Source organism: Xenopus laevis, chromosome 2L, assembly GCF_017654675.1.
Source record: "Xenopus laevis strain J_2021 chromosome 2L, Xenopus_laevis_v10.1, whole genome shotgun sequence".
In the NCBI taxonomy this organism is placed as follows: Eukaryota; Metazoa; Chordata; class Amphibia; order Anura; family Pipidae; genus Xenopus; species Xenopus laevis.
This window is the reverse complement of record NC_054373.1, coordinates 13,340,636-13,365,641: the sequence shown is the minus strand read 5'-3', so window position 1 is coordinate 13,365,641 and position 25,006 is coordinate 13,340,636. Positions and strand designations below refer to the sequence as shown.

The 25,006-nt window shown below is 42.8% G+C and overlaps 2 protein-coding genes and 1 long non-coding RNA gene across 6 annotated transcripts in view; all 3 read right to left on the bottom strand.

Moving 5' to 3' along the window:
- The window catches only part of rcan1.L (regulator of calcineurin 1 L homeolog), a 76,698-nt gene extending 52,865 nt beyond the window's left edge, over nt 1-23,833 (bottom strand). Inside the window, exon 1 of the mRNA XM_018244784.2 lies at nt 23,450-23,833. Coding sequence (XP_018100273.1) covers nt 23,450-23,833 — 384 coding nt within the window. The remainder of the gene's footprint in view (nt 1-23,449) is intronic.
- Nucleotides 2,894-4,370, bottom strand: LOC121399814 (lamina-associated polypeptide 2-like). The gene is made up of 2 exons (XM_041581557.1): nt 4,261-4,370; nt 2,894-4,160 (listed from the first exon to the last, which is right to left on the bottom strand). Exons 1-2 carry the CDS (start codon nt 4,305-4,307, stop codon nt 2,894-2,896), a joined length of 1,314 nt encoding a protein of 437 aa, XP_041437491.1. The 5' UTR covers nt 4,308-4,370.
- Nucleotides 21,387-23,349, bottom strand: LOC121399815. Of its 4 annotated transcripts, none has more exons than XR_005965283.1 (4): nt 23,157-23,349; nt 22,823-23,126; nt 22,565-22,678; nt 21,387-22,038 (listed from the first exon to the last, which is right to left on the bottom strand). It is a non-coding gene; the product is annotated as an uncharacterized LOC121399815 (long non-coding RNA). The 4 variants fall into 4 exon arrangements; XR_005965281.1 differs by having other exon boundaries at nt 22,565-22,716; nt 23,013-23,126; XR_005965282.1 differs by having other exon boundaries at nt 21,387-22,000; nt 22,527-23,126.
- Nucleotides 23,834-25,006: the final 1,173 nt, after the last annotated feature.

The following is a 25,006-nucleotide window of genomic DNA, read 5'->3' as shown; positions in this document are numbered from 1 at the left end:
CTGATTCCAAAACTCTTCTGCCAAATCTAGCCTCTTGGGAGGCAAGGACATCCAGTCTATAATGTCTTATAAATGTATTGACTGACGACCACCTCGCTGCTCTGCAGATTGCTTCTGGCGATGTTTTGGCTTCCATTGCCCAGGAACTCGCCAGTGCTCTTGTAGAATGGGCTTTCAACCCCCGGGGAACCTCCCTGCCTGCTATATTGTAAGCCTTGACAATTGCAGCGACAATCCAGGAACTCAATGTCCTCTTGGAAGGGGCTTGACCCTTTCTGAACCCACAGGGTATGACAAACAAATGATCAGATTTTCTGTATGTATCAGTCCTTCTCAGGTATGTTTTAATTGCTCTGACTACATCCAAAGTGTGCCAACGTACTTCCTTTTCCGACTTCGGAGCTGGACAGAAGGAAGGAAGGGCTACTTCTAAGTCCATGTGGAATTTAGACACCACTTTGGGCAGGAACTTGAAGGCAGGTCTTAGTATAACCTTATCTTCAAACACTATTGTATGTGGTTCTGAAGCAGACAAGGCAGCCAACTCTCCCACTCTACATGCTGAAGTGACCGCCACCAGTAAAATGACCTTTAACGTGAGGTTCCACAACGAGGTTTCCTCCAAAGGTTCAAAAGGGGCTTTTGATAGGGTATTCAACACAAATGGCAAATCCCATGGGGGTGAAAACGTCTTTATGCAAGGCTTAACTCTCATAAAGGCATTAAAGAATCTTTGAATCAGAGGATCTGATGCCCAACTGGCTCCTGTTAATGCAGAAATGGCTGACACTTGAACTTTAAGTGTACTTAACTGGAGACCTCTTTCATAGCCTGAATACAAGAAATTCACCAGCAGAGGTGCCGTCGGGCAGGCTGGATCTTGCCCTTGAGATAGCGCAAACTGAACAAAGACATCCCAGATTTTATAGTACTGAGTTGAGGTAGAATTTTTTCTTGACCTTAGAAGAAAATTCACCAGATCCTCCTTTAAACTCAGCTTGTTAAGCCTCTGCCTTTCAATCTCCAAGCCACTAAGGCTAGGTGATCCTTCTCCTGATACAGAAATGTTCTCTGTGACAGCCATCCTGGGAATTTTGGAATTTCTTTGGGGCCTGCCACGGCCAACTTGTGCAGCAATGGAAACCAGGGTCGTCTCGGCCAGAAGGGAATTACTGCTATTGCATCCACTGCCTCTCGATCCACCTTCTTCAAGACTTTCCATATCAGTGGAATCGGAGGAAAGACATATATTAGGTCTTTGGACCAATCTTGTCTTAGACCGTCTACGGCCAATGCCTCTTTGCAAGGGTATCTTGCGTAGAACTTCTGGCACTTTCTGTTTTCTGCCGAAGCCATGGCATCTATCTGTGGTCTTCCCCAGACTCCTACTAAGTCGTGGAAGATGTCTTCGTGGAGACTCCACTCTCCTGGATCTAGGGTCACTCGGCTCAAGAAATCTGCTCTGAGATTCTCTGTGCCCGGCAGGTGCACTGCTGACAGGCTTTTTAGGTATCTCTCTGCCCAAAGAAATATCGGTACGGACTCTTCCAGCAACGTAATACTCCTGGTTCCCCCTTGCTTTTGTATGTAAGCGACTGCCGTGACATTGTCCGACAATACTTTTACGCTCTTTCCTTTCAGCATTTCCGAAAAAGCAAACAGAGCCTCTCCGATTGCTCTTAGTTCCAGCACATTCGAGGGAGTTTCCTTCAGGGACCATGACCCCTGGGCAAATTGATTCTCGCAATGGGCTCCCCAACCTGAACCTGACGCGTCGGTAGTCAGTACTACCCAGTCTGGTTCTTCTAGATGTAGACCCTCGTCCAGGTTTCTTTGTCTGCACCACCAGCTTAAGCTGTGTTTCACTTCTTGAGGCAGATGTATCCTTCTGTGCAAATTTAATTGTGGGTTCCTTACTTTTCTCAATAGAAAATTCTGCAGACCTCTTAAGTGCCATCTTGCCCACTTTACCACTTGTATGGTAGAAGACATTAGACCCAGAATTTTTAAGCAACAATGCACTGTCACAACTGATCGGCCCCTGAAGTCTGCTATCGCCTGAATTATTTTTTGCTGTTTTTGGACTGGAAGGCTCACCAGATTCTTCTCTGTTTGAAAATTTGCTCCCAGAAAGATTAGTGACCTTGATGGAATAAGGTGGCTTTTTTCGATGTTGACAAGCCAACCGTGTATCCCTAGAAATTCTAGCACTCTCTCTGTGTGTTGCCTTGCCACTTCTCTTGAGCTCGCAGTCACCAAAATATCGTCCAGATAATGGAAAGTTGATATGCCTTCTTTCCTTAACTCTGCTATCAGGGTAACTAGAACTTTTGTGAAGACCCTTGGTGATTGTGACAGCCCGAACGGTAGGCATCTGAACTGCACGTGAATTTTGCCCACTGCAAATCGAAGGAACTTCCTGTGCTCTGGACAGACTGGAACGTGAAAGTAGGCATCCTTTAGGTCTATACTTGTGAGCCAATCTCCTACTGACACAGCCTGAATGATGGAGGCCAAGGACTCCATCTTGAACTTCTTCTTTTCCAGAAACTGATTTAGTTTTCTCATATCTAATACCGGTCTTAAAGCGCCGGATGCTTTCTTTACTAAGAACAGCCTTGAATAGAATCCCCTTCCTCTTTCTTGAGACGGGACTACTTCTACTGCTTTTAGTGCCAACAGCTGATCCATGTATTCCTGAATCAGGTCTTGACTTTGTTTTGCATTTTGAAATGAAGAAATTAGACAATAATCCCTCCTGGGGACTTTCAAAAACTCCAAACGAAAACCTCTTTGAATTGTATCGTACACCCATTGGTCTTGTACGGACTTGGCCCAGATTTGAGCGAACAAGGTCAGCCTGCCTCCTATCTCTGTCTGGGCCAAGGTAATCTCATTGTTGTTGCGTTGAGGCTGAAGAAGAGGAGAAAAAACTTGCTCTCTTCAAATTACTTCTGGCACCCGGGCGTCCAGCCCTCCAAGAGGATTGTCTTGAATATTCTCTCCCGGGTCTGTATTGCCTTGATGCCCTAAACGATTTATCTTTATCTCTGAAGTATGGAGGTTCAAACCTTCCTCGCTTCGCCTTGTTTTCTTGAGGCAGAAAAACACTTTTGCCTCCTGAGACCTTTTTAATAATGGCATCCAGTTTTTCCCCAAATAACATGTCTCCCTCGAAGGGAAGTTGGCACAAATTCGTCTTTGATGCTGCGTCCGCTGCCCAAGGTTTCAGCCACAGAGCTCTTCTTGCTGCCACCGAGAGCGCCATGGACCTCGCTGTGAAATGAACCAAATCCAGTGAAGCTTCTGACATGAAGTCAATGGCTAGTTTACAATCAGCCAGCATCTCTAGTAATTTTTGTCTTTTAATATTAGATGAAATCGCTTCTTCTATATTTGAGAGCCATACTTTCACTGCTCTTGAGACAGATGTTAGAGCCACTGCTGGTCTGCAGGCTGCCCCTGCTGCTGCAAAAGATTTCTTTAAATTAAACTCCATTTTCTTCTCCATTGGCTCTCTAAATACTGCTGCGTCATCCACTGGAAGAGTCGTCTTCCTAGCCAGCCTGACCACAGCTGCATCGACCTTGGGAGGAGAGTCCCAGAATTTAGCATCCTCCTCCTCAAACGGATATTTCTTTTGAAACTTCCCAGCCGTCTGAGGTCTCTTCTCAGTCTTCTTCCACTCTTCTTTAATAATCTCTTTTATTGAGGCATGCACTGGAAAACCTGCCGACCTCTTCTTTAACGAAGGAAAAAGCTTATCCGCCGATGAAACTTTTGAAGAATCTGTGGGAAAGGTCAATGTTTGCCTCACCGCCTTGATTAGAGGTTCAATCACTGATACATCAAAATTAGATTCTTCCTCGGACTCAATTTCCCCTTCGTCTGAGCCTAAGGGTGAGTGTACTTCAGACAACTCTGACAATTCCCCTTCTGAGATTTCCGACAGTGATTCCAACTGTCTGGAGTATGAATGCCTCTGTCTCTTCTTAGAGCCAGTCGCTTCCTGAAAACCTTGCACTACTGCTTGTTTTATGACCGAAGCTAGCGACTCTACAAGGGCTTGATTAGCCTTAGAGCCTGAAGGTACTGGCTCTTCCTGGACCACAGGAGAACTTTTCTCTGGTGTTTTATCTTTCTTTTCCGAGACAGGGAGGCTGCAATAACAACAAAACAAAATTTAGAACCATGGTACACAATAATTATTTCGTAAACTTTCTCTCTCTATCCCTTTTTTGCAGGGAAGTAAAATCTCACCTTTTCCCTTTGGGGTGAGGTGTCTTGCCCGTAGTACTGGATTCCATGCTTGTGAGTACCTGCAACAGAATGCCACTACTCAATTAGAGACCTGCATAAGCAGTCCTGTCTTCCTTAACATTGCACAACTGCACAGTATACATCCCACAGTGCAACATTTTGCAAGGGTTGCTATGCATATAATTACTATAGTTACTATTATTATTAGGGCTACACGCCATAGCCACAGGCTGTTTGGCGCCAAAGAACACTTCCGTGTTCACATAATGCTGCCGACATCGCCGCTGCCCTGAGGCAACCTTGGCGTTCACGCATCTCCTGCGCTATACAGCGCTACTTGCCTTACCCCCAACAACAGGATGGCCGAGAGGGGTTCCTACCTTCCCTCCTTACCGGTTTTCCTTGTGTGCTAGCGCACGAACACCGAAGCGCACCTCGCGTCTTGTTATGACGTCACTTCCGGTTCCGCTTGTGACGCTTCTATACAGGCGCGTCCGCACCTTGCAGCATCGCCCACCTAACCCGTTTAAACGGGAGGTAACAGCTTGGCCCTTAGGCTGTTCTTGCCCTCTACGGCCCTCCTCCACTAACCCCTACAAGGGGAGTATCGGACTTCAGCATCGAGGATGCCAGAGAGAGACAGAGAAAGCACCCTCGTGCTGGAAATAAGGCACTTGCTTCAAACGCCTTCTTCCATCCATCCGGCCTCTGGACAGGACAAAAAAGACAAGTAAGTGGGGGTGTGCTCTCATTTTAAACTTGTTAGGGGAGGTCCTGTCCAGAGGCCCGCAGGGCAGTTAACCCATTGGTGAATGCTTGCCAGGAGTGACATGGAAATATAGATACAAAGGGATATTTCCCCTTTAAAATCACATGCTAGGGTCTCGTTGCTGTATTGCAGCCCAGTTCCGTTCACCAGTTCTTGCACAGTATGAAGCTACAATTTGGATTTGGGTGCACTTGTTGCCGGCTGGGCCAGACAAAGCCCACGTAGCCACAAAGCTTGTCTGAAACAGCGATGATTTATTTCCAGTGACAGCTGCTCAGGTGAGTCTCATGATGCTGACCCAATGGAAATCGCTGCTCTCCCAGCTCTCCAGCTAATGTACCGTGACAGTTGCGACGTATCCTCACCAGTCTCTCTGCACAAACAATGCCAGGCTGGCCAACGGCTCGGGAATTTCATCAGAAAAACAATTTCGCTTGTTTGGATGTGAAATTCAAGTAGAACAGAATTGTTTGTAAAGCTGAACGGAGATGAAGCCGCCCTGACGCTTGCCTGTCTGGCAGAGGGACACTGAATTGATTGATGGGTTCTGCCCAAAGATTGTGACACAGGTGATGTCAAACTCAGAGCCAATCAGAACGCAGGAGTGTCTGGATCATTGCCTATTATGCTTGTCCAAGAGATCATCCAAGCAATGCTATGCAAAAAGAAAGAGTACCATCACATTTTGTGACTTAAATTCGTCAGGCTTAGGCCTACCCCTTTGCAGACATTTACTCAGGCCCCATCTGACCAATAACAGTGACCATAACTAGTCCCTCATCCCCCTTACATTGGTTTGGGAGCCAATACTTTACAGCTGGGATTGGACTTTCTGTATCAAGGTGCGAGACATATGAGAGAGAGAGAGAGAGAGAGAGAGACTGTATGTTAAAGGGTGCAGTGTTACTATTGTTTACACCACCGTTGCACAGAAACCTTCAGGGCTAGTCCACACGGGGAGATAGCGACGCGTTTGCGGTCGCGGCGACAAAGCGCCGCGACAGTCGCCGCGACCGGCGCAGGCGACAGTTTTGTATGGGCGCCTATGTAAAAACGCCTGTGCTAACCACACGAGGCGATGCGCTTTTCAACAGTCGCCTGAAAAAGCCTGGCGAGGCATTTTCAGGCGACTGTTGAAAAGCGCATCGCCTCGTGTGATTAGCACAGGCGTTTTTACATAGGCGCCCATACAAAACTGTCGCCTGCGCCGGTCGCGGCGACTGGCGCGGCGCTTTGTCGCCGCGACCGCAAACGCGTGGCTATCTCCCCGTGTGGAATAGCCCTCAATGAATACAGTAAGAGGGTGGGAAAGAGATAAGAAAGCTGTTCAGGGTTATTCTTCTACTGCCAATGAACTAAACAACTGCTGGAATCTGTCTGTGTGGGTGCGACTAATTGTGCAGCGGTGTCTTAGTTCCCAGACAGTTGTGGGTACAGTATGGGCAACAACGTTGTACAAGGCTGCAAAGAGGACTTGTGTTTGTTTGGGGCAGGTCACAATAAAAAAAAAGAAGAAAAAATGTTATTTCTTATTTTCAATCACAAAGGAGGAAGAGATATTTACTCCATTCGAGCTTAAAGGGGTTGTCCACCTTTCAATGAACTTTTAGTATGATGTAGAGGTTGATATTCTAAGATGATTTGCAATTGGGTTTCTTTTTTTATGATTTGTGGTTTTGGAGTAATTTTTTGGAGCTTTTTATTCCGCAGCTCTCCAGTTTTCAATTTCAGCCATCTAGTTGCTAGGGTCTAAATAACACTAGCAACCATGCACTGATTTGAATAAGAGACTGGGATATGAATATGAGGGACTGAATAGAAAGATAAGTAGCAATAACAATACATTTGTAGCCTGACATAGTGTTTATTTTTAGATGGGGTGAGTGACCCCCATTTGAAATCTGGAAAGAGTCAGAAGAAGAAGAAGGCAAATCATTTAAAAACTAAGAAAATAAATTGCTTAGAATTGGCTATTCTATAAAATACTTAAAGGTGGACGACCCTTTCATGGAAAAAGAGAACAATGCTCCATTACTGTGACCTGTAAAACTGACACACGCAAGTCACTTGTGATTCCCTCCACTCAACTAGCAAAGGATTGTCCCCCAAAACTGCACCTTACTGACCAATTTCTGATCTGGGGCTCAATTTTGGGGTGGAAAATCCCATCAACTGACAAACCCTCAGCTGGCATTTCCTGCTACACGCTCCAGGTCTAGTAACCCAAAGCAACCAACTGAAAGCTGTCATGCATTGCTCTACTGCAGTTAGAATAATGAAAGGAGACATGTGATTGGTTAATATAGATTACTCAGCCAGTCTGGCCAGTCTACACGGAATTGCTGGCTGGGAGCGTGAATAGAAAGATGATGTTTTTCTTTTTTTTTTATAACATTATTACTTAATTGCGGAATGGAAAAATGCAAATATGTCTGAGCCATAAACATTAGCAATTCATTAGTGGATTTTAATTGGATGGCAGTGACATTCGGGACGCTGCCATGTGACACAAACTCTTTGGAGGGGAGAGGGGTTCACAGTACTAAACTTTTATAGCAAGTCTTGCGAGTGAGAACGCGGCCCATATTAAACCTCTGGGAAACATCTGTATTGTAAACAAGGTGGCCCCGCAGGGCCTATTTACCAATCTAATGGCTTTTGCATCATCCCATAACGTTCCTGGCAAGACGGCTGGAAACTCTCTGCCTCACTGTGATGTTCAATGGCTCTTTACTAACAAGGTGACGGCAGATAAATCACATGTCGGTGGAGACGCAACGACCTGTGTCTATGGCTTTTCTTCTTTACAACGGGAGCGGATAATGAACGAGTTGTTTGTGGGCAAATACATAAAATAAAAACACTTGGAAGTGTCAGATCCCCTGTGTCTCCTCCTGCACCGTCAGCCATGGATTAGAGAACTGCCTGAACTGCTTCACTTGCTCTTATTCACACTGCCAACTGGGCCCCACAGTAAATTCATTATAGGGCCCCCAAAACTTTGAAAGTAAGGCATTTATGATACACTTACATTGAAACTGCTGATCAGTCAGTGCCCCGCTGAGCCTCTCTATACCTCCAGGGCCCCCCAAGCAGTCACAGGGTCAGTGTTGGAGCACATATGTAAGAAAGAATAAATGTTATATCTTATTTTCCAGCCAGGAAGCCTCTGATCTCTGTCCTCTGATTGGTACAGGGTACCAGCCACATGACGGGTACAGCACCCCTTTAATCACAAAGAAGGAAGAGCTATTTACCTTATAGGAGCCTAAAAGGGTTCTTAAAGGAACAGTTCAGTGTAAAAATAAAAGTGGCTAAATAGATAGGCTGTGCAAAATAAAAAATGTGTCTAATATAGTTAGTTAGGCAAAAATGTAATGTATAAAGGCTGGAGTGACTGGATGTCTAACATAATAGCCAGAACACTACTTCCTGCTTTTCAGCTCTCTAACTCTGAGTTAGTCAGTGACTATAAGGGGGGCCACATGGGACATAACTGTTCAGTGAGTTTGCAATTAATCCTCAGCATTCAGCTCAGATTCAAAAGCAACAGTTGTGATCCATGTGCCCCTCTAGTCTCTAATTGGTTACTGCCTGGTAACCAATTAAGGGAAACCAAGAGAGCTGAAAAGCAGGAAGTTTATTATGTTAGACATCCAGTCTCTCCAGCCTTTATACATTACATTTTTGCCTAACTAACTAAATTTGATACATTTTTTTATTTTACACAGCCTATCTATATTTACCCAGTTTTTATTTTTATACTGAACAATTCCTTAAATTAAATTTTAGTATGATGTAGAGAGTGATATTCTGAGACAATTTCCAATTGGTTTTCATTTTTTATTATTTGTGGTTTTTGAGTTATTTCACTTTTTATTCAGCAGCTCTCCAGTTTGTAGTTTCAGCAGTCTGGTTGCAAGGGTCCACATTACCCTAGCAACCATGCACTGATCTGAATAAGAAACTGGAACATGAATAAGAGAGGGCCTAAATAGAAAGACGAGTAATAAAAAAAATCTCAACAACGTTAAATTACAGAGCATTTATTTTTTTTTAGATGGGGTCAGTCACCCCCAAAGCTGGAAAGAGTCAGAAAAATTCAAAAACTATATAAAAAAAGAAGAAAAAAATGAAGGCTAATTGAAATGTTGTTTAGAATTAGCCATTCTATAGCATACTAAGGGGCACATTTACTAAGCTCGAGTGAACGATTCGAAGTAAAAAAAACTTCGAATTTCAAAGTTTTTTTTTGGGGGGTACTTCGACCATCGACTCGAACGATTTGAACTAAAAATCGTTCGACTATTCGACCATTCGATAGTAGAAGTACTGTCTCTTTTAAAAAAAACTTCGACTACCTACTTCGGCACTTTAAACCTACCGAGCATCAATGTTAGCCTATGGGGACCTTCCCCATAAGCTATTTTTGATCGAAGGAAAATCGCTCGATCGATGGATTAAAATCCTTCTAATCGTTTGGTCGAAGTATTTGCGGTAAATCCTTCGACTTCCATATTCGAAGTCGAAGGATTTTACTTTGATGGTCAAACATCGAGGGTTAATTAACCCTCGATATTCAACCCTTAGTAAATGTGCCCCCAAAAGTTAACTCTAAGGTGAACCACCTCTTTAAATAGGAGCGTACTATACAGTATAGGGGTGAAGAAGAGGGGATAGTGCCAGAATGGTAATATTCTCTTATTTCCCCTACAGAAATACGGATTGGCAGGTTTCTAGTATATTACATACATTTTTTTCTTAATTTCTCCAAACCCAGTATTTACTGGGGACACAAATCCCAAGCCATGGGTTTATCTCAGCTGAACTCTGAAACAGAACATCATGTAAGTACATAAGATTCATTTGAGTTCTGCAAAGCTGAAAATCACAGGGTGGAAAGAGCTGAATCGCAGCACTGAGTTCCTAATGATGTTGCATTAAAAGGCACTTTGGATCACTAGAATTGTAGGATAATTACTGGTAGTGCCGGGCATGTATTAGAGCAGCACAATACTCTCAGCCAACTCACTAGAACATGTAATGGAGCAATTTCTGCTGGTTATTCTCTGCAATCCTCACTACACTGGCAACTCAAATCTATAGCAAGTGCTGCCGGTTCAGTTGCAAAGAGCCCATTATATCAGTATTTTAGCAGGGGGGACAGAATTCACCCGTCCTGCTGACTCATGTTTGGATGTTGGCTCCGCTCATAATTGTTGGGAATGAACAATCAAAAGCTTTCATCACAGTGACTGCAGAGTGCGGTTGGTCTTCACGTTCACAATCGGGTCATTCAGCCGACAGTTTTACATCTTAAAGGGATATGACTTTTCATTATTCCGGTTGTTCAGTTTTAAATGTAACTTTTAGTATGCTGGAGAGAGTGATATTCGGAGACAATTTGCAATTGGTTTTCATTTTTTTTTTTCAGCAGCTCTCCAGTTTCAGCAATCTGGTTGCTAGGATTCAAATTCCCCGGGCAACCATGCATTGATTTAAATAAGTGACTGGAATATGAATAGGAGAGACCTGAATAGAAAGAGGAGAGATAAAAAGTAGCAATAACAATACATTTGTAGCCTTACAGAGCATTGTTTTTTGGGTGGGGTCAGTGACCCCCATTTGAAAGCTGGAAAGAGTCAGAAGAAGAAGGCAAATAATTAAAAAAAAACTATAAAAAAAATAATGACATATTTAAAATTTAAACCAATAACCAACGCAAACACATCACTTTACATATATGAGTCCACAGGTCCCTCATTAGGGCCATTATCAGAAATCAGGGGGCTCATAAAAGTAATTGTCATATTTGGGCCAAACCTCCCCCCCAACCACACCATGTATAACATTTGCTTAGGCTCTAAGCATTATACGTAACAGTAACGGATGTTGGAGCACGAGTACCAGGATACACACTCCTCAACACAAGCACAGAAAGGGACTACAGGTGTGGGATCTATTATCCAGGATGCTTGGAACCTGGGTCTTTCCAGAAGTCTATGCATGTTTGTGCTTGATGCTGACATAGGATAAAATCTATACCTGGGGCCACTAAGGCAGAAGCAAATCTAATTGGCTGTGGTTGGCTCGGACTGGAATAATTACACAACTTTAATCTCTAACCAATGCTCTCCTGTTCCCTCTTGGGATTGTTTAGATTGGTGACGTGCCAGTCATTCATTTGTCTTGGATTTTATGGCTTTGTTTGCATGGAAAATGATGATGAAACAATTCAGGAGAAAAAAAACGTCTGGCTCCGAGTTCATTGGCCTGAAAATGGGACATCGGCCTCTGTGGTGGAAACTGCATCGACAGCAAGTAGATCCCAGAGCCCTGGGCATGGGTAACACACAGACTTCCCGGGGTCTTCTAAACAACTATGTCCAGGAAAAGACTCTCAGGGGTGCTGGGAGTTGTAGTTTAGCTTGAAAGTTACTGGTATAAACACACACATGCTGATGGGAGCAAGCTGCTCAAAAAAGAAGAACCTGTAGATATATCTGCTAGAGACCATTAGGATCTCTGGGTGGGATTTAGTAATATAATAGATATAGAATGACAAGATGGGGACACCAGGGCAAGACTGAGTTGCAGGTAGGAAAAGAATAGGACAGATGATATAGTAGGGCAAGATGGGAGACAGTGGGAGACAAGCTGGGTCCAAACTGAGTCACTGAGCTGCAGGTAAGGAAAGTATGGGACAGTAGATATTTTAGAGCAAGATCGGAGAAAAACAGGACCAGAACTGCAACTTTCCTGTTACTGATTTCGGGGAAAGAAATGGACAGTAGGTCAAAACTGAGAAAGAAGGGCAAGATGGAGAAAAAAGGGCAAGAATGTATAGAGAATGAATAGTGTACCCCAATTTATGGCCTTTTATTATTATTATTATTATTAGTATTACTATGATGTATTTATAGAGCCAACATAGTCAGCAGCACTGTACAATTAATGACCATGGGTATATACACTGAACAAGATCTACATACAGAGCAGCTAATAACTGACCACAAAAGGTATAGAGGTGCAACCCTCCCGAACCCACAGACAGCTGAAGGCTGTCCCAGACTGGGGAGAATAGTATTACAATTATATATATTAGTACATATAGTATTACAATTATATATATTAGAAAATACTAGGAGCACTCAAGGATGTAGCAATAAATGAATTTATTGAGGTTTTACAAAATCCCCCACATCAACACGTTTCGGTTTCGGCCATGTTTCAAATGAGGAGCACCCAGGATTCGATTGTTCGATTGAAGTTTGGTGAGTGCCGGTGTACATATTGACTATATATATATATATATATATATATATATATATATATATATATATATATATATATATATATATAATACACAAAAGCCATGAATATCCTGTAAATTATATCCTTATAAATGGTGAGTTGTGTATTATAATAAATAAAGTACCCCCTGTTGCAAAATATGAGGATATAAGAAGTTACCTCGGAGTTCCATGACTTGTATAAAAACACGAGGCCTTCGTTTTTTGCTTTTATATGGTCATGAAACTCCTCGGTAACTTATAATATCCTTATATTTTACAAGAGAGGGGACTTTATTCACTATATAAAGTCCCCTCTCTAATAAATATATATTTATTAGGGTTGCACCGAATCCACTATTTAGGATTCAGCCGAACCTCCGAATCCATCGTGAAAGATTGGCCGAATACCGAACCAAATCCTAATTTACATATGCAAATTAGTGGTGGGAAGGGGAAAACATCTTTTACTTCCTTGTTTTGTGACAAAAAGCCCCACCCCTTGCATATGTAAATTAGAATTCGGATTCGGTTCGGCCTGGCAGAAGGATTCGGCCAAGTATCTTTTTGAGATAAACCCTGGTGTGCTTCAGCTTTTTTTCTATATATATATATATATATATATATATATATATATATATATATATATATATATATATATATATATATATATATATATATATATATATATATATATATATATATATATATATAAAGCTAATTTTGCCATGGCACCCTGAGTCCCACCCAAGAACTGCTTGTAGCCTATAGAATGGATTGATGTGGCGATTACAGCAAAATAAGCACAATTCAACAAACTTTGTCCAGAGTCAATCCAGAAGCATTTCAGAACAGAGGCAGTGTTATTAGCCCAGTCACAGCTCAGCCTATGGATCATAATATTGACAATGTGCAAATAAATAAAAAAACTAAAGAACTTGCTCCCTCTAGTGGACATAAAATACATTGACTTTCAACACAAATTTCTAGCAAAAAAAAAAAAGGTGCCAGCTGTTAACTTCAATTACTATTTCTTATCACTGTGATTATATACGACGCTATTCATGAACAGGTGAACCTCATATTTACATTGTGTTGCTCAAGCAACTCTGGCATTCAGAGGGTTAAAAGCCACCCTATCAAACATGAAACTACAGCATTCTATATATACTCTCCACTGCAGAGTCCAACCTCACAAACCTTCGATGATAGAAAGCAAGATGCTTCTGATTCAGGTCACAGTTGCTGTATTCTTTGTGGCTGTGGATTCAGGTGTCTGTGTTACACCCTTGGTAATCGATAAGGCATAAAGGTGAATCAATCACAGCTCCAAGCAGTAGTTTTAAACTGCAAAATATTTATTAGCAGTGTTTGCGCACTACATGTTTCGGGCAGTGCCCTTTTTCAAGTGAAAAAGGGCACTGCCCGAAACATGTAGTGCGCAAACACTGCTAATAAATATTTTGCAGTTTAAAACTACTGCTTGGAGCTGTGATTGATTCACCTTTAAACCTTCGATGATGGAAATACCTTGTAATGGTTATTATGGGAAATACTGGGCTAAACCCATGGGGATTTGGAAAATATTGTAATAAGTGGAACACTTTGGGGTCATTTGTGGAACAAAATCAAATGACCTAATGATGTTGCTCAATGTGAAACAGTTACTTCTGCTTTTATGCTGGAAACTGTACCCTAGATTTTCCTTCAAATATAAATCAGCAGGTTCATTTTTTCTTCTTCTAAGAGGCAGATATTTATCTATTACTTTAACTCTCTTTCTTACCAGTTTAAGTTTTATTCTCTTTAAAGAAACAGTAACACCAAAAAAAAGTGTTTTAAAGAAATGACAATTTATGGCACTGTTGCCCTGCACTGGCACAACTGGTGTGTTTGCTTCAGAAACACAATTATATTTACAAGAACATTATATTTAAACAACCTGCTGTGGGAGCAGCCATTCAAGCACAGGATACACAGTAGATAACAGATAAGTACTACTATAGTTTATATAGCCATGGGGGCAGCCATTCAAGCACAGGATACACAGTAGATAACAGATAAGTACTACTATAGTTTATATAAACAAGTTGCTGTGTAGCCATGGGGGCAGCCATTCAAGCACAGGATACACAGTAGATAACAGATAAGTACTACTATAGTTTATATAAACAAGCTGCTGCGTAGCCATGGGGGCAGCCATTCAAGCACAGGATACACAGTAGATAACAGATAAGTACTACTATAGTTTATATAAACAAGCTGCTGTGTAGCCATGGGGCAGCCATTCAGTCTAAAAAAGGAGAAAAGGCACAGGTTAAATAGTAGATAACTGAAAAGTTCTCATTGTATTCTACAGAGCTTATGTTATCTGCTATGTGAACCGGAGCCTTTTTTCCTTTGAATGGCTGCCCGCATGGCTAATTCTAAAACAAACAAATTAAAATCTCTAAAACTCACCTAGATTCAGTGCTTATTCATTAAAATACTAGAAATATAGACTAACGAATAATGGCATTCAAGCATTCAAATAATTATGTGCTAATTCAATAAAATACTGAAGTATAAAAACAGTATAATGAAATACAATGCGGTAAAATATTGCAAGAATAAAAGTGGGTTAAATATTGAGCTACTACGTTACTGGAAGTATAAATGCTGTAAAATGCTGGCACAGAGTGGGTTAAAGAAGAAGGAAAGCTAATGGGGCATTTTAATGCCAATAGATTAGCTACAATAGTGCAAGATAGAACACTATATTTATTCTGTAGAATGTTTTACCATACTTGAGTAATCAGCTCTAGACACTGTCTATGTTTGTTTAGGATAGCAGCTGCAGTATTAGCTTGGTGACATCACTTCCTGCCTGCGTCTCTCACTGATAGCTCTGGGCTCAGATTACAGCAGAGAAGGGAGGGGGGGAAGAGGAGCAAACTGAGCATGCTCAAGCCCTAGCCCTGGAGGTTTAAGATGAAAATAGGAAGTCTGATACAGAAGCCCATGAGTACACAATAGAAGGAAAGAAATGCTGTGTTTCTTTTGACAGAGGACTCAGAGCAGCATTACTTTGAGGATTTACTGGTGTATTTAGGTGGACCTTTCTGATAAGGCTTACTTAGTTTTAACCTTCCCTTCTCCTTTAAATGCAAATCCAATAAATTGCTAGATGTATAAAAACAGTGGAGCTAATTGGGTTAAATGGTGAGCCAATAAAATGCAGCAAAGAAAGTATAAAGCTGTAAAATTCACACTGGGTTAAATGCCGAGACAAAACTTTTCTATACAGAGTACAGTATAGACCAATAACACAGGCACTAGATGGGTTAAATGTCAAGTCAACGAAATGCAGGAAGCATAATTTACACTGGTAATGAAAGAGTTAAATATCAAGCAAACAAAATGCTAGAGGTATAAAAGCTGTTCAGCACTGGCAATGAGTGGGTCAAATACTGTGCCAATAAAGTATAGAATCTGTATAATTCTGGCATTAAATGGGTTAAAACTAATCCAATAAGGCACTGGAGCAATTATCTATCTATACCTGGAAGGTCAGACGTGGAGCAAGGAGGCAGCTGTTGTGAAAACTAGGGATCGACTATTTTGGATTCGGCCGAACCCCCGAATCCTTGGTGAAAGATTCTGCCGAATACCGAACCGAATCCTAATTTGCGTATTTTTTAGTACCTTGTTTTGTGACAAAAAGTCACGGATTTTCCTTCCCCACCCCTCATTTGCATATGCAAATTAGGGTTTGGATTCGGTTCAGCCAGGCAGAAGCATTCGGCTGAATCTGAATCCTGCTGAAAAAGGGCGAATACCAAACCGAATCCTGGATTCAGTGCATCCCTAACTGCCAACTGAACTGGCAGTTGCCCTTAGCAAACCATTCTTAATAGGGCAAGGGGGGATGTCAGCATTCATCTCCCCCTAGTTGAATTAATGTGTAACAGCAGCGGGATTGACTTGCAGAAGCTAAAAATCATAAAATATTATTTTAATTAAAAAGAAAGCATTAAAAAACAAACAAACAAACATAACTTATCAAACAAGTGTATTTTTGTCTGATTATAAAACAGCATTTCTCTTCCATTTTTAACATAGTAAAACAATACAGGGTATGGGCCTTTATTTCTCAGTATAGCTGCATTAGCTGTGGTGCATTCTATATAAACCACAATGATTTCTATACACAAGTGCAGGAGAGCTGAAAACACTGGGACCCAGTCATTTCTATGAAGCCTGACAAGTTCTCCAGAATAAAGGTCCCTAAATATCTGTATATGTGAGACAGTTAGAGCAAAATATGTGCCAGAGCCCCCTCTAGAGGATATGTAGCGTTCCTACAATACAGATGGTAAAAGAGCTGCACAAATACTGATTAAAGAGGTTGTTCACCTTTATGTTAACTTTTAGTATGATGTAGAGAGTAATATTTTGAGACAATTTGCATTTGGTTTTCATTTTTTTATTTTTTGCGCTTTTTGAGTTGTTTACTAGCTCTTGCAATATCAGCAATCTGGTTGCTAGGGTCCAAATTACCCTAACAACCATGCATGCATTGGAATATGAGACTGGAATATGAATGGGACAGGACCGGAATAGAAAGAGAAGTAATAAAAAGTAGAAATAAAAATACACGTGTAGCTTTACGGAGCATTTTTTTTTTAGCTGGGGTCAGTGACCCCCCATTTCAAAGCTACAGTGATACGCGTTATGTTGGTGCTATATAAATACATGTTAATAAAAAATAATAGAAAGAGTCAGAAGAATAAGGCAAATCATTTAAAAACTATAAAAAATAAATAAATAATGAAGACCAATTGAAAAGTTTGTTAGAATGGGTCATTCTATAATATACTAACTTAACTTGAAGGTGAAGCACCCCATTAAGTAAAATTGCATTCAGGAAAATCTTCTTGAAAAGACATGCAGCTTTCCATATGTCATACAACTGCAACTCCAAGCAACATATGGCAACAGATGTTCCCACGCCCGTAGCCACGTCTGCTCACAGTTGGCACCCAGTATGGCCAGTTTAGTACCATGGGGAGAAACTGGTAAGATTGGCAGATATACTAGTGCTGAGAACGGGTTTGGGGCTGGCGTGAAGGTCAGTAAGCAAATAAATGAAGACATAAAGGGGTTAACTTTTAGGGCAGAGACAGATGAGAAGATTCGGGGAGATTTAGTCACCCGGCAACAAATCGTCTCTTCTTCGGGCGACTGATCTCCCCGAACTGCCGCCCGCCGGCTAGAATCTATATCGCCGGCAAGATGGCACTCGGAGCGCTTCGTTTTCCGGAGTTTCCCCGAATCTTTTCGTCTGCCTTGTACTAATGTAATAGAATTCTAAGCAACTTTCAGTTGGTCTTCATTATTAATTTTTTTTTTATAGTTTTAGTTTTAACTCAAAAGCCACAAATAATAAACAATGAAACCCAATTGCAAATTGTCTCAGAATATCCCTCTCTACATCATGACCAACTCCTTCAATGCCATTGAATTGTAAATGGATGTTATTGGATGTCACGGTGCCATTCCTGGTGACAAATCCCTGTAAATAAATAGAATAAAATAAATCCCTGTCTGTAAATTGTGCCAGCCTTCTAATAAATCATGTCCCTTTCATATCTCACCCCTATACCACAATCTCAGCATTCTTACAATGGGCTGGGCGTGCGAGGATCTCCATGGCAACCATCCCAGTTGTCCTGATGTGCACTCGCAGGGAATAGCAAATCTAAAACGTATAACGGAGCTTATCACTCCCTCCTGGCCGGAAGCTGCGTTCCGTCTGCCATTACTGCCCATACAGAACTTTTAGGGTTAATGCTTAGTTAACAGCCCCCCACTCTTTAAGGGACACTTATGAAATTCCCCTAAAGCGTCCTAAATAAATGAAATGATAGTCAGCCCTCCTGCACACCCACGGTATATAAAAAAATATGTATAATGTGCCAATGGAGCTAAGAATCCACTGTAAGACGCCATGAAACATCTAGCTCCACCCACACAATCTCACATGGTGGAACACACGACGGACTATTACAGGTGGGTGGGGTTATGTTAAGCCAACATACGGAGACTGTTCACTTTTGTCATTGAACCTGATGAAAGGGAGAGTCCCAGGCATCTATGTTTTATCTACTAAGATTATTCTAGTATCAGAGTGAGACCAAGCCCAAAATCACTCAACTCCACCCACTTTCCTGTAAGTCCCACCCAGCACTGTAATCCAAAACTCCGGTCAGTACAGCTATGGGATTTGTTTTCCAGAAAGCTCCGAATTACGGAATGGCAGCCTCCCATATACTCCATTTTATCCAAATTTTCTCTATAATAAGAGAACAGTAGCTTGTACTTGATCCCAACTAAGATATAATTAATCCTTATTGGAGGCAAAACCAGCCTATTGGGTTTATTTACTGTTTACATGATTTTCTAGTAGACTATGAAAATCCAAATTACGGAAAGATCCCTTATGCGGAAAACCCTAGGTCCTGAGCATTCTGGATAACAGGTCCCATACCATCAGTTATGCAACAAATCCAGGATTGGGGTCGGGATTCTGCCGAATCATTCTGCCTGGCCGAACCACATCCGAACCCTAATTTACATATGCAAATTAAGGGCAGGAGGGAAATCACGTGACTTTTTGTCACAAAACAAGGTAGTAAAAAAAGTTTTCCCCTTCACAACCCTAATTTGCGTATAGGATTCCGATTCGCTTTGGTATTCGTCCAAAATAGTGGATTTGATGCATCCCTAGTTAGGAGATACGCTCTGCAATATGCAGTTTCTATAGGTGTCCTGCTTTCGAGTTTGGATGTGGGCAACCATAGTCGAGGCAAACAACATGGCAGCTCCCACTTACACGTTTAACGCATAGAAGCATTCTGTATGCGCAGTACACTGAATCCTTATGTTTAGTTATCCTAAATTTAGTTTCCATTTAAAGCCTAACGCACACGTAGCGACACACGGGGGGATTATAGATATTCTGAGAATATTACTACTATCTATAAAATAGGCAGTAACCAATGAAATTCTGTATCTAGTACATCTGCCCCCCCCCCCATGCCGTTGTTTGAGCTTGCCCAATTTTTGGCAAAATAATTTCCACTTTTAATAGAATAAAAGCCAGAGAGCGTGATGGGGGGGGAAGGGGGGAATGACGAGCTCCCGTTATACTAATGAGACAATTAGATGGAGGGGGTGTGAGCACTGGCAGCATTAGAGGGGGATGTGCTAAGTCATTAGTTTATTGCCTTTATCTGATAACTTAATGCTAATTGGAAATGTGAGTGACAGGCTATAGTTTCCTCCATTTAGCTGATTAATGCCGGAGATGGAAGCTCGGGGGAGGGGGGCAGCTATTTTAAGGACGAGCGTTTGAAGCTGCGCTCCCCTGCATCCCGTTTTTCTGCGTTCAGCCGCAGGGGAGCGCAGGAGTAGACGCATTCAGTTTTTTTCAATGGGGCTGTACTCACACAGGCGCCTGTAGGCGCCGAACGCAGGTTGAGACGCAACATGCTGCATTTTTCTCGCGTTCGGCGACTACACGCGTCTGTGTGAGTACAGCCCCATTAAAAAAAGTGAATGCGTCTATTCCTGCGCTCCCCTGCGGCTGAACGCATAAAAACGGAACGCAGGGGAGCGCAGCTTCAAACGCTGGTCTGTAAGAGCCCTTAGGATTGGGGTGGGCAGCAATCAGAGAATGCCCAGTAACCAGACGACTCCTTGTAGACAATGGGTCATGAGTCTGACACCAGCTAGAGTGAATATTCACCCATACCTGCAGCTGCCATTCATAGTCGCCACACACAGAGCTCTGGTCGGAATTGAACCCCAGCAAATGGGCAAAGCCAAGAACCAGACTGCCTTGTACATGGTCTTCTATAATGTAAAAGGATCTGCATCAAATGTCAATGTAAACTATATTCTACCTGTGATAACTAGGGATGCACCGAATCCACTATTATGGATTTAGTCGAACCCCCAAATCCTTCATGAAAGATCCGACCGAATACCAAACCAAATCCTAATTTGCATATGCAAATTAGGGGCGAGAAGGGGAAATCATTTTTTACTTCCTTGTTTTGTGACAAAGTCACAGATTTCCCTCCCCAAACCTCATTTGCATATGCAAATGAGGGTTTGGATTCAGTGGTGTCTTTCAGTTCAGCCAAATCCTGCTGATAACAGAAGCACATAAGGCAGTGACTTAACTAGATATTACTGGGCCCCACAGTAAATTCTTTTTCAGGCCCCCAAAATGTCTAGAGGTTGATTTATTTTACCGATATTGAACTTGTATGTGAATTAGGGCCTCATGCGGCCCCTATACCTCCTGGACCCCCTGCAGCCACAGGGTCTGACGGGTGCTCCTGGCACCAATATGCACCAATGGGAATGCAGAGTGAGGGAAGCTGAGCCAGGTGCACATACAGCTAAACATACAAAGCAGAATATTCGCTTGTCTGTGGGGCCAAACAAGGGCCCCAAGCAGATCCTTTCTGTGCCCCCCCCTTCCCACATGGCTTCTATTGCCCCTCTTTATTCTATCTGCCCACATGTGGGTGGAGAGAAGTGTGTATCTCCGCCTACAATGAGCAACATGGCAGCTCTCACAGGAAGCCTCTGCAAACTGGTCAATTTTAAAGGGAAGATAAACTCTAAAGATAATGAATAAGGATTCAACCCCCCCCCCCCCAACCAGCCATCATCTTTAGGGCCACTGCTCTTTACAAGTGGCGTCACTACATCCACATTCCATTGTTTCACACATATAAGGGCAAGTAATTCCCATTGCAATAAAATCATGTGATGCTCCAGGTTAGCACTCTAGGGGCCACACCTTAAGGCTTCTTCCCTGCCCCAGAAGAGTTATCTGTGTTTGATTAATAAAATCCCCCTGTGTACAGCAGCCCATGCAATATACCCCCCCCCCCCCCGCACTGATACCCGGCTGTGTATAACCCTATCAGCTTGTACATTAATAAGCCACTGTGTGCAGCAGCCTGAGCCACTATATCCCCTGTACCCCATAATGCACCCCAACTCCATACCTACATATACACCAGCTGTCTGCACCCCAACTCTATACCTACATAAACACCAGCTGTCTGCACCCCAACTCTATACCTACATATACACCAGCTGTCTGCACCCCAACTCTATACCTACATATACACCAGCTGTCTGCACCCCAACTCTATACCTACATATACACCAGCTGTCTGCACCCCAACTCTATACCCGACATATACACCAGCTATCTGCACCCCAACTCTATACCTACATATACACCAGCTGTCTGCACCCCAACTCTATACCTACATATACACCGCCTCTCTGTACCCCAACTCTATACCCGACATATACACCAGCTGTCTGAACCCCAACTCTATACCTACATATACACCACCTCTCTGCACCCCAACTCTATACCTACATATACAGCAGCTGTCTGCACCCCAACTCCATACCTACATATACACCAGGTGTCTGCACCCCCAACTCTATACCTACATATACACCAGCTGTCTGTACCCCAACTCTATACCTACATATACACCAGCTGTCTGCACCCCAACTCTATACCTACATATACAGCAGCTGTCTGCACCCCAACTCTATACCTACATATACACCAGCTGTCTGCACCCCAACTCTATACCTACATATACACCAGCTGTCTGCACCCCAACTCTATACCTACCAGCTGTCTGCACCCCAACTCTATACCTACATATACACCAGCTGTCTGTACCCCAACTCTATACCTACATATACACCAGCTGTCTGCACCCCAACTCTATACCTACATATACAGCAGCTGTCTGCACCCCAACTCTATACCTACATATACACCAGCTGTCTGCACCCCAACTCTATACCTACATATACACCAGCTGTCTGCACTCCAACTCTATACCTACATATACAGCAGCTGTCTGCACCCCAACTCTATACCTACATATACACCAGCTGTCTGCACCCCAACTCTATACCCGACATATACACCAGCTATCTGCACCCCAACTCTATACCTACATATACACCAGCTGTCTGAACCCCAACTCTATACCTACATATACACCACCTCTCTGCACCCCAACTCTATACCTACATATACAGCAGCTGTCTGCACCCCAACTCCATACCTACATATACACCAGGTGTCTGCACCCCCAACTCTATACCTACATATACACCAGCTGTCTGTACCCCAACTCTATACCTACATATACACCAGCTGTCTGCACCCCAACTCTATACCTACATATACAGCAGCTGTCTGCACCCCAACTCTATACCTACATATACACCAGCTGTCTGCACCCCAACTCTATACCTACATATACACCAGCTGTCTGCACCCCAACTCTATACCTACCAGCTGTCTGCACCCCAACTCTATACCTACATATACACCAGCTGTCTGTACCCCAACTCTATACCTACATATACACCAGCTGTCTGCACCCCAACTCTATACCTACATATACAGCAGCTGTCTGCACCCCAACTCTATACCTACATATACACCAGCTGTCTGCACCCCAACTCTATACCTACATATACACCAGCTGTCTGCACCCCAACTCTATACCTACATATACACCAGCTGTCTGCACCCCAACTCTATACCTACATATACACCAGCTGTCTGTACCCCAACTCTATACCTACATATACACCAGCTGTCTGCACCCCAACTCTATACCTACATATACACCAGCTGTCTGCACCCCAACTCTATACCTACATATACACCAGCTGTCTGCACCCCAACTCTATACCTACCAGCTGTCTGCACCCCAACTCTATACCTACATATACACCAGCTGTCTGCACCCCAATCTGCCCCCATAAGCCCTAATTTAACCCATTCTTGCACCCAGACCTCTGACTGTGAGGCTATTGGAACATATGCTGAGAAATAACAATTCTTTACATTTATCTCCAACACACAATTCTGTTATATTTCATTATTATTATTAATAACAAGCAGCAAAATGGGGATTAAGCACCATATTGGGTGTTCTTTCTGTAGCCCCCCAGTGACCCCCAGTCTGTGTAAATTCCCCCCTCCCCCCAGGACTCAGCCAAACAAGCAGCTCACCCGGTACATCGCATCGTAGAAGAGACAGGGCTCCAGGCTGCAGCCGATGAGAGCGGTGGGCAGGGCTCGGAGGTCGATCGCTTCCATGTCTGTGTCCAGGAAATCCCAGTCGCTGGGTGTCTGATGCGACTCTGCGGCTGCCGCTGTCGGGAAGGCTCCTATGTGCGCTGCCAACTCCCGGAAGCCTTTATCCATTCTGCACTCTCCGCTTCTAAACGGCCGAGCGGCCACGGGCTTCTCCCATTGTCTGTCCCGGAGGGGCACGTTGTGTATTGGGCCCAGTGTGAGTTGCCGCAGAGCTGTCACCGGCTCCCCCTCATACAATGTAGCAACTTCCACTGCTGTGACGTCATCTGACAGGGACTTGTGCCACCACAGCGACATCTAGCGGTCAGAATTAGTAATTGCCACAGCTTAGTCTTATGGCTCACGTGGTGCAGCCCAGGCCAACTGCTCCTCCCATCATAGAACTACAGCTCCCACAATCCTCCCTCACTCGCTGCTTTGAGTTTTCAATAAACAGCTGGATATCATGTACGTCTGGATACTGTTTCTAATAAGCCTAATATATATGTTTTGTTCCATCGTTCACCTTTGAGTTATAGTAATGCAGTTGTGTAACTAGATGTTACTGGGCCACAAAGCAAATTATTTTGTGCCTAGAGGTTGACTTGTTTTACTAATATTTATTGAAATTGTATATGAATTAGACCCTCGTGGAGCCCCTATTCCTCCTGGGCCCCCCTGCAGCTGATTTTATGATATAGAGAGCTTTTTATTCAGCAGCTCTCCAGTTAGAAATTTCAGGAATTTGGTTGCTAGGGTCCAAATCACCCTAGCAACCATGCATTGATTTGAATAAGAGACTGGAATATAAATAGGAGAGGCCTGAATAGAAAGATGAGTAATAAAAAGTAGCAATAACAATACATTTTTAATAGTATTTGTTTTTTATAAGATGTCAGTGACCCCAATTGAAAGCTTTAGGGCTCTCACACACGGCCGTTTTTGCGCCGAATGCAGGTGAAATGCAACATGCTGCGTCCCACCTGCGTTTGGCGCTTACATGCGTCTGTGTGAGTACAGCCCCCTTCACAATAATTGAGTATGTCTTCTCCTGCGCTCCCCTGTGGCTGAACAGAAGAAAGCGCAACACGGGAAAGCGGGCAAAAACGGCCGTGCATGAGCCCTTAAAGAGCCAGAGGAAGAAGGCAAATAATTCAACAACTATAAACAAATAAATAATAAAGCCCAATTGAAAAGTTGCTTAGAATTGGCCATTTTATAACATACTAAAAGTTAACTGAAAGGTGACCCCCTTTAAAGGACCAGTAACATAATTAAAAAAAAAAAATTAGTTTTTTTTTAACGAAAAAAAAAAAAAACCACCAACACAGTTTAAAGCTTTTATTAAGAAATTACTTACCGATTCTCTGCATGCGCTGCTCTTCAGAAACGGCGACTGGGCAACGATCCATCGTGTGGCGCTTGATTTTTCCTCCCTGCCTCCTATAGGAGTTATGTGCCTTTTTCTTCGGACTCTTTGCAGCTTTCAAA